The sequence below is a fragment of the Raphanus sativus genome, chromosome 3 (genome assembly GCF_000801105.2).
Source record: "Raphanus sativus cultivar WK10039 chromosome 3, ASM80110v3, whole genome shotgun sequence".
NCBI classification, from domain to species: Eukaryota; Viridiplantae; Streptophyta; class Magnoliopsida; order Brassicales; family Brassicaceae; genus Raphanus; species Raphanus sativus.
This window is the reverse complement of record NC_079513.1, coordinates 2,627,414-2,637,175: the sequence shown is the minus strand read 5'-3', so window position 1 is coordinate 2,637,175 and position 9,762 is coordinate 2,627,414. Positions and strand designations below refer to the sequence as shown.

Sequence of the window (9,762 nt, the reverse complement as noted above, 5' to 3'; positions counted from 1 at the left end):
TTTTATTTTTTAAAATTTTAAACCCTACCCCAAAACTCCACCTCTTTAATGAAATATATTTGTGACAAAAAAAACCTTTTTTAGGACTATCTAAAGGTATTTCTCAAAAATCAATGCATAAGGTATATTTCACATGGAATAGACAATATATTATAATTGTGAAAAAAAGACAAAAAATTAGAATAGACAAATAAATTACTGACATAGTCTTTTAATAGGGACAGAAAATATTTCATATCTAGAGGTGGCCGAACATAAAAATCTATACGAAAATATCATGATGTTTATGTTTTAATAAGAGTGATAACTCAACGACAACTCAACTCTGTGAATACATTGCTCATTGACATTGTACCATCTTCAGATTGGGAATGGCTACTTGTGAAAGCAGGAGCCTTAGGTAAAGGAATGGTGATGTTCTCAGTGCCAAGCCAAACTATTACAGTATTCATGGTTGGTCTCTTTGTTGGATTCTCTTGAACACACAACAACCCAGTTTGGATCAACTTAATGATCTCGTTACTAGGATTCTCGACCAATAAAGGATCAATTATAACCTCAGGCCTTCCTTCAGTCCATCTCTTCCATGCCTGAACCAAAAAGAAAAGTTATATTCTTACTTTCTACATAGGTTTGATGATACTTGAATACTGATATGTGAAAAAACTTACAAAAGCTGCAATTCCTTCTCCTTCAAAGCTATTATTTCTTTGACCACTTATCATCTCTAGAAGCACAATACCGAAGCTATATACATCAGATTTAGCTGAGATTTGCCCGTAATTCAGATATTCAGGAGCCATATATCCACTGCATATATGCGACTAATAACGTTAGTTGATGGTGAACATATTTATAACCTCAAAGTTGATTGATATGTTTTTACCGAGTTCCAGCTATTCGTTTAGTTTCATCTCGAGTCTCATCAGTGTCAAACAGCCTTGCTGTCCCAAAATCCGCGACTTTAGGGTTCATCTCTGCGTCTAAAAGGATATTGCTTGCCTTCAAGTCTCGGTGAATAATCTTCAGCTGAGAATCTTCATGGAGATAAACAAGACCACGAGCAATGCCTTCTATAATTTTAAATCTCACTTCCCATGAAAGAAGTGAACGCTTCTCTTCATCTACAAAATTTGAAATAAACAGCTTTATATGGCTAAGAGTTTCTAAAAAACTGAAGCTGTGTTTCACAAACCACCTGAGATTTTGGGAGTATCATCCAAAATATTTTAAAAAAATTCAGAAAAACTTTGTATTAAAATTCTATTATAATTTTATACAATGATAAATTTAATATCTTTTAGCTCATTCACTAGTTTTACTACTATATGTTTTCCAAAATTTATATTTTGTAATATATTATAATAAAAGATATATAAATTAATATATTTTTTTGAAAATTGAGATCCTTGTATAGGTAGGATTCCATTGGAATGTTTCATATAATGAGCGTGGGTCGGGTTCTGGTCTTTCGGAGTCTCACCAAAGATAAAGCGGTCAAGACTTGAGTTGGGGACAAACTCGTAGACAAGAATCTCTTCATCTCCTTCATTACAGAAGCCAAGTAGCTTAACCAAATTCTTATGTTGGAGTCTTGTCAAGAGTGAAACCTCGTTCCTAAACTCCACACCTCCTTCTGAACCTCTAGTTAATCTCTTCACAGCTATCTCTTTCCCGTTTAGTAATATCCCCTGAAAACGATTCTCAAGATTTGTTACTCATCCAATACCAAGTCCCAATAGTATTATCAAGACAACTCTTATTACTACCTTATAGACCGAACCAAATCCACCTTGGCCAAGCTTATTTTCAGGCGAAAAGTCCACGGTTGCCATTGAGATCACATCAAAATCAAACCGTAACATAATTTGACCATCCGAATCAGAGTATTCTGCACCACAACCTACAACGAAAATAAATAAGTTTTACTCTCTAAATTATAAGGTTGACTGAAGAAAGAAACAAAGATGTACTTACCATTGATTCCCTTGTTTAATTTTATTCTTCGAGCATTGACTTTGAAGAAACCAATAAATATTAAAAGATTAATGAAAGTAAAAACCACTATTATCGTGATAATTCCCCTGTGCAAGCTTCTTCCTGAAAATTTAAAACCTTATTATAATTTTTTTTCTAATGACAAGGAGTTTATGGGCCCGGATGCAAAAACTTTTTTATTAGTCAAACTTATGCAAAAACTTTTTAGTTAGTCTAATGAAAGTAAAAAGGGCTTCGTAACTCATTTGTTTTACCTTTCTTATCTGGTATAGAGCTCCCTTTTTCCTGAGTCTGAGGTCGAGGAAGTGCAAGAACCGTTGTAACATTATCAAAAGCACCATGGAAAGAAAATAGATCCCACCTGAAAAAACAGCTCGGAAGACTAACCATGCCTCCTCGTTTTCCCCGAAACTGTTCTCTAAAGTACGTCACGCAAACTCCCAAACATTGCTTGCAATCTTGGGAAGTTATGTCAGGTGTGCACTGCATCAGCATGGAAACATTTGGCAGTGCGGTGAACTCGGCTTTTAAGGCACTATAGTACTTATGTACAGAGGATGTATCAGGTTTTGTGGCAGCCTCGAGGGTCATATTAACGATGTATTCCCACTGTTGCATGAAAAGGGTCATGTTGATAGATGGCCCGATTTGATCTGCACTTATCCCTGTAACAGGAGGTTCAAGCTCGAGGTTCCCAAAAGATTGGTTTGAGGAACGTACAAGACAAGAAACACGGTCTTCATCGTCACTGCCCCAAACGAACGAATCCATTATGTTTGGACAATCTCTTTGTGTTTCCAGGGTCAATCTTTCGACACAACTGGAACAAGCTGTTTGCTTGTGGTCCCTTGCGCAGAGGCCAAGAACGTAAACCTTGTTGGGATATTGTCCGACAGAAGCGTTGTAGGATCCGCCGTTAGTGACGACGTTATTAGCAAGATTAGAGAAGACATCACGGCGATTCTGAGCGTAACTGCTGTTGCTGTTGGAGCTTCCGAAACACCTGGCGCCGTGAACAACTTGGATGGGTTGAAGGAGAAAAGGAAGAGAAGATGCGAGAAAGATCATCAAAGCATGGAGTTTCCCCATTTTTTTATGTTAGATAACAACTTTTTCTTTATTTTTATTCTTTGTTATATTGTTAAGAAGTAAATAGTAATCGATTTTAGAGCTTATATTTATGTAGATGAGATGAGAAAATAGGGCTCTTTCTTTATTCCATGGTAGGGTTTCGGGTTGTTTGACTAAGAAAATTCATACTGGTTGATTTTGAGAGATGAAATTATGTGTTAACTAAAACAAAACGGTGGTATATATCTCTATATTTCTTTTTGAAACTTATATATCTCTATATTTTTTGTAACTGAAAAAAATATAGAGATATCAAAAACTTTATATAACTTCTTGGATGTTCGCATGGGATTAATTAAAGGAATATCAAAAAGTGAAACTCGAACGTGATGCCAAATACAGTTTGATATATTCTTAAAAAGTTAATGTTTTTGTCAAAATGAGCAAGATGCAAATGCTTAATTAAATATTAAAGAGTTATGAAATTTTATCAACTGTTTGACATATTCAAAACAGATACGTACGTACTGTATTGTGATATGTTGAAATTTTTATAAACACATTTGGTCAACTCGTTTTATGCCAAGTTGCCAAATTGCTGGATGTTGTCTCCTAGCGTTTCCCGATCCTTTTTTTTCCTGTATCCACCGTAAAGAAAACGTCCATGCAGGGCTGGCCGTGGACCAAACCTTACGAAATATTTGCCTCAAACTCCCAAATTTTTTTTAAAAATTATCTAGATATAAATCACCAATTTGTTAAAAAAAATTTTAGACCCTCAAAATTTTAAAATTTTTCTTTACTCGTTTTCAATCCCCAAAATTTTAGGACCGACCCTTCGTCTATGTTTATATTTTCCAGCTACAAGCCTAAACAATAATAGTAATGAATTTATATTTTGGAGGAAATTTTTGAATATATTGTTTATTTTGGATTTAAAAAGTTATGAATTAATTGAACTTTGTTAAGATTTGGTTTACAATTGTTTTAACTTCAAATGTTTAGTTATATAATATGTGTGAATTATTATTTTTGTTGATTGTTTTCTAACTTAAGATTGTAAGGAGATGGAGTCTCAGCATCGTTGCATATGACTAATATTGATTAATACGATATTCGAGATGTTTTGAATAGAGCAATGTTTTGTTTTGAACTGGTGGTGGTGGTCTAATGGCGCTTAAGGAAATTAAAAATTTAATACGGTGAACCCAGGTTCAAACCCGACCACACGGATATGAGCTATTGCTTTCGGTTCATTTGAATGCCCATGAGAGGGTCTATCCGTGGGTTGTACCTCCATCCGGGGGTTATGTCTGTGTTTTTAATAGACCCGGGTTTAACCCTTTTATTTTCAAAAAAAAGCAATGTTTTGTTTTATGGGAAAATTGCCAAAAGAAAACAAAAAAAATAAGGGTGTAGTCCCTTTGGTATAAATCCTTTTTATCCAATTTTTCTTCTTTTTACCCTTTGTATTTCTGAAAACTAATGAAATAAATACTTTTGTGAATCAAAATATTAAAATCTAAACAAACAATAAAACACTCATATACACAAGCTGATATTTTTTATTTTTACAAAAAACTGATAAATAAATATTTGAAAATACGTTCTACTAAAGGTAAAATGTGTCTTCTACGAAAAATGGTATAGTAGAAAACGATTTTTAAAATAAACATGTTCATCTACTTGTTTTAGAACGCACATTCTACTATTTACTAAATCTATAAATAAGTAGAATATGCATTCTACTAATTGTAAAGCTATCTACTTTTCGTCCGAATGCATCTTCTACTTTTATGAAGTATTCTAAATTTCAGGGAATGTGTTTTCTACAATGTACTCTTACGTCTACTAAAAGTAGAATGCGTGTTCAGGATTTTTGTCAATCTTCTAAACTTTTAGAAGACGCCTTCTACGGATAAAAGTACCTGATTTTTTGCGGAAATTAATGAAAATTTCAGTTAAGGAAATATTCTGAAAATCTCCCAAAAATATTCTAACTTCCTAAAACGTGTTATTTTCGATTTTACTTGTCAAAAATTAAAAAAAAAATGATTCTCCTTGTTCTATTTTTTTTAAGTTTAATAAAACTAAAATATTACAAACGTTTTAAGCTTTTTATAAAAACACTTTGTAAACGTTTTTATAAAATTTATTTAAAGTTTTAAATAAAAACTTTCTGTAAAGTTTTATTTTATAAAGTTTACTTTTATTAACATATGTTGTGTTATACCCTAGTCATGGTATTCTTTGGTTAAGGATTTGGTAACATATGTTGTGTTATACCCTAGTTATTATTTGACAAGTGATTCAAGTTTGGATATAGTCGTGCTCAAACAGGGTGTTCTTGAATCACTTGTCAAATAATAACTAGGGTATAACACAACATATGTTACCAAATCCTTAACCAAAGAATACCATGACTAGGGTATAACACAACATATGTTACATTCACTCATCTATGTTGAATACAATTCAATTTTACTAGATCTTAATTTAATAATTTACAAATGTTTATTGTTACATGATTTCAAATTTTTAATCAAAATATTTTTTTGAAATTTTTAAATTACTTTTAAGATCTACTATATGAGAGGACTTCAAGAAGTCTTCTAGAAGATTATAGAACCTCATAAAACTTTAAGCAATATTCATAAAAATAAATTACAGTTTTTTGTTTGGAGTTTAGGTATTTTTGAGTTTAAAATAAGTCATATTTGGCAAATGCTACTAAAAAATCATATTTTTCATAATCTCAAAATAACCCTTGATTAATCTAATTAAACACATTAAACTAATAGAATTCTTTTTACAATTAACTAAAAATGTTTTTAAAAGGTCAAACAAAAATAAAACTTTTTAAAAAGTTTTTAATAAAAATAAAATTCGTAAACTTATAATATAAAAATAATTTACAAAATAATTTTAATAAAAACATTAAATAAAATTTATTTAAAACGTTTTACAAATTTTTTATTTTTATAAGAAGTTTAAAACGTTTTTGATAAAATTTAATAAAATTTATTTGAACGTTTTACAATTTTTTTATTTTTGAAATTTTTTTAGTTTTATCAAATTTTTAGTAGAAAAATTCAAAAAAGTTAATAAAATTTTAATAAAAGTAAACTTTGTAATCTTTATAAAATAAAACTTTACAGAAATTTTTTATTTAAAACTTTAAATAAATTTTATAAAAACGTTTACAAAGTCTTTTTATAAAAAGCTTAAAACGTTTGTAATTTTTTAGTTTTATTAAACTTAAAAAAATAGAACAAGGAGAATCATTTTTTTTAATTTTGACAAATAAAATCGAAAATAGCACGTTTTAGGAAGTTAGAATATTTTTAGGAGATTTTCAGAATATTTCCTTAACTGAAATTTTCATTAATTTCCGCAAAAAATCAGGTACTTTTATCCGTAGAAGACGTCTTCTAAAAGTTTAGAAGATTGACAAAAATCCTGAACACGCTTTCTACTTTTAGTAGACGTAAGAGTACATTGTAGAAAACACATTCCCCAAAATTTAGAATACTTAATAAAAGTAGAAGATGCATTCGGACGAAAAGTAGATAGCTTTACAATTAGTAGAATGCGCATTCTACTTATTTAGAGATTTAGTAAATAGTAGAATGTGCGTTCTAAAACAAGTAGATGAACATGTTTATTTTCGAAATCGTTTTCTACTACACCATTTTTCGTAGAAGACACATCTATCTTTAGTAAAACGTATTTTCAAATATTTATTTATCAGCTTTTTGTAAAAAGAAAAAAATGTCAGCTTGTGGATATGAGTGTTTTATTAATTGTTTATATTTTATTTTTTTTTTTATTCACAAAAAGTATTTATTTCATTAGTTTTCAGAAATACAAAGGGTAAAAAGAAGAAAATAGGACAAAAAGGATTTATACCAAAGGGACAACACCCTTGTTTTTTGTTCTCTTTTGACAATTTCCATATATCTTAAGGTTATTTATATATTTAAATGTGTATATAAATTTTAAATACAATAATTTAATATTTTTCATACTGTAAATAAATTAATTATTTCAAATCATCACATATATTATATTGCTTTTAGAATATATTTGTCCTATTGAATTTACGTTTGCTAATAAAACCAGTTTTTATTTTGTTTTTTTAAATATCACACATGAAATAAGTCATAACTTCCATTTTAATAGATAACTAGATCTTAACCCGCCCAACTGGGCGGGTCTTTATTTTTATGATATATATAAAATCTTGAAAAACAAAAGGTTAATAGGTACAACCTTTACTACTTTAATTTATTGTGGTAAATAATATTAGAGGCTGATTCGCGCATCCACATGGATATTGGCCTGGTTTTTGTTTTTATGATATATAAACATTTCAGAACTTTAAATTGGTTGAAAAAATTGTATTGGTTATTGTTTATTATTTAAACTTTATATTTCGTAATTGTACCACCAGAAGCAACAACCTTGAAGTGTTCAACGAATCTCCATTCACCAATTGGTAGATTTCGTTTCAGGCGAAACATCAGATTTGTTTTGCAACTTGCGTGTATTTTGTCACCCTAAACACACAAAATTAACAATGATCAAAATTGTACGAACAGATAAAACATATCTTGACAATTTAGTAAGGTGATGACTTACTATTTCATCAGCAAGAACACATTCTAGAGTTTCCCCTCCAAAACTTGTGTTTGATGTCCATCAATAGAGTAGCTTTAGTGCACTCTCCAAACATCTTTATGTGGTTTCACTTTGTGAACGTCGACATAATTTTGATTGTTTTCCATCGTTTTCTTTTTGTGAAGTCTGAATGTATGTGTAGAAAAGAAGCGTAAGAGGTATATATATATAAGGCGAGCAGGGTTGTTTTGGAAAATGATTTTATTAAGATTAAATGCTAAGATTTCGTACAATTTAAACAATAATATTGTGAGAATATTTAGGAATAATTATGAACAATAAAGATATGGCAATTTAGTAGTTACTAACCTTTATTCTAATTCGTGGGGATCAAGTTTGAGATCTCTATTTAAATGAGGAGATACCCACGTCAAATCTTTCTAAAATTTATGAACAAATATATAAATTAGTTAAAAATTGCTAGATTTAAATTTATGTGAAAATATTTAGGAATAATTAATGGTAACTGAGTTGCTATTAATCTCTATTCTATTTTCTGGAGATCAAGTGTTGTACTTTGGTTTAAATGAGAAGATCCCTACGCAAAATCTTCCAAAATTTTAGGAATAAATATGTATATACCTTTTTGATAAATAATTATGATGAGTTTACAGTATTTACAAACTTAGAAAACTAACATTTAACGATTTCAGTTTTACTACTTTTGTTTATTGTTTAAACTATGTATTTCGGCTCTGTATCGTGTTATAAAGGCGTTTGTGACCCGTAAACACGGTAATAAGAATTTTACAAATATTTATACTTTTGTAATTTAATAATTCGTTTACTTAATAATAGTGTTTTACTCTTGAATACACATAATAACTCATGAGGTAAATCACTTATATAGTTATACTGTATTTTTTAAACTATATATCAAGAAATTTTGGGAAAAATGTTTAAAATATACGAAAACAGAAAATATCATACAAGATATATATTTATATAAATAAATTACATCTTGTTCTTTATTTATTCAAAATCCCTTCAAAAGAAACTATAAATAATTTTATAATTTTCTTTAACAAATTAATAACAATCATACAAAACCCAGAAATAATGTTAATTGTACTTTGGGCCATAATAATATATGATTAAATTAAGCCCATTATTATTTTTCTTAATATACTACTATCCATTTATCCAAACAACATTATATTTTTTTACTACTATCCATGTTTCCAAACAAAAGCTTAAATTACTTCTACTTTAATAAGATATATTATTATTTTTCTTATATACTACTATCCATTTATCCAAACAACATTGTATTTTTTTACTACTATCCATGTTTCCAAACAAAATCTTAAAGTACTTCTACTTTAATAAGATAGATATAAAGAATAAAATATTGGTTTGTTAAGAGATCCGATTTTGTAGGAGTTGATGGTTAATTTAGGTGTCAGATATTATTAAGCATATTTTTAGTAATAAATGAATGATAATTGATTTCTAGTTATGGTCCATTTTTAAAAGAATCACATATGAATCAAAGTTGTAACTTCTGTTTTAATATATTAAAAGATCTTGGTTTGTTACAAGTTGATGGTTAATAGTGAGATTATTATTAAACATATTTTTATTAATAAATTAATGATAATTGATTTCTAGTTAGGGACCATTTTTTTAAAAAATCCACAAATGAACCAAGATTGTGATTTCTGTTTTAATATATAAGACTAGACTTTGATCCGTAAATCCGTGCGGATAACTTTTCATTTTTATAAACTTTTGAGCTTAAAATTATATGATTTTTAATTTTTTTTGTTACCAAACTAATGCATTATTTTATAAAAAATGCGGAAAGATTTGATGAGATTATTTATAACTTTTTCAAAACACTTTGTCATAATAAAAAATAAACATTAAATTTGTTATTACAAATTGATATTTTAGTATTTTAAATGAATTAAAAGTTAAATTTTTCGAGTAGCATAATTTTGTAAATAGAGATTAAAGAAATGTCAGCTATTTCTATTAAATTTTGTGTATAATCACTTTTAGATAATATAT

The 9,762-nt window shown here is 28.8% G+C and overlaps 1 protein-coding gene across 1 annotated transcript; it reads right to left on the bottom strand.

Annotated features, from left to right (window-relative positions):
- Positions 1-160: 160 nt before the first annotated feature.
- Positions 161-3,151, bottom strand: LOC108833407 (cysteine-rich receptor-like protein kinase 40). Its single transcript, XM_018606833.2, has 7 exons — positions 2,253-3,151; positions 1,978-2,100; positions 1,770-1,903; positions 1,484-1,691; positions 887-1,124; positions 672-810; positions 161-590 (listed from the first exon to the last, which is right to left on the bottom strand). The coding sequence occupies exons 1-7, from the start codon at positions 3,085-3,087 to the stop codon at positions 309-311; spliced, it is 1,959 nt and encodes a 652-aa protein (XP_018462335.1). The 5' UTR covers positions 3,088-3,151; the 3' UTR covers positions 161-308.
- Positions 3,152-9,762: the final 6,611 nt, after the last annotated feature.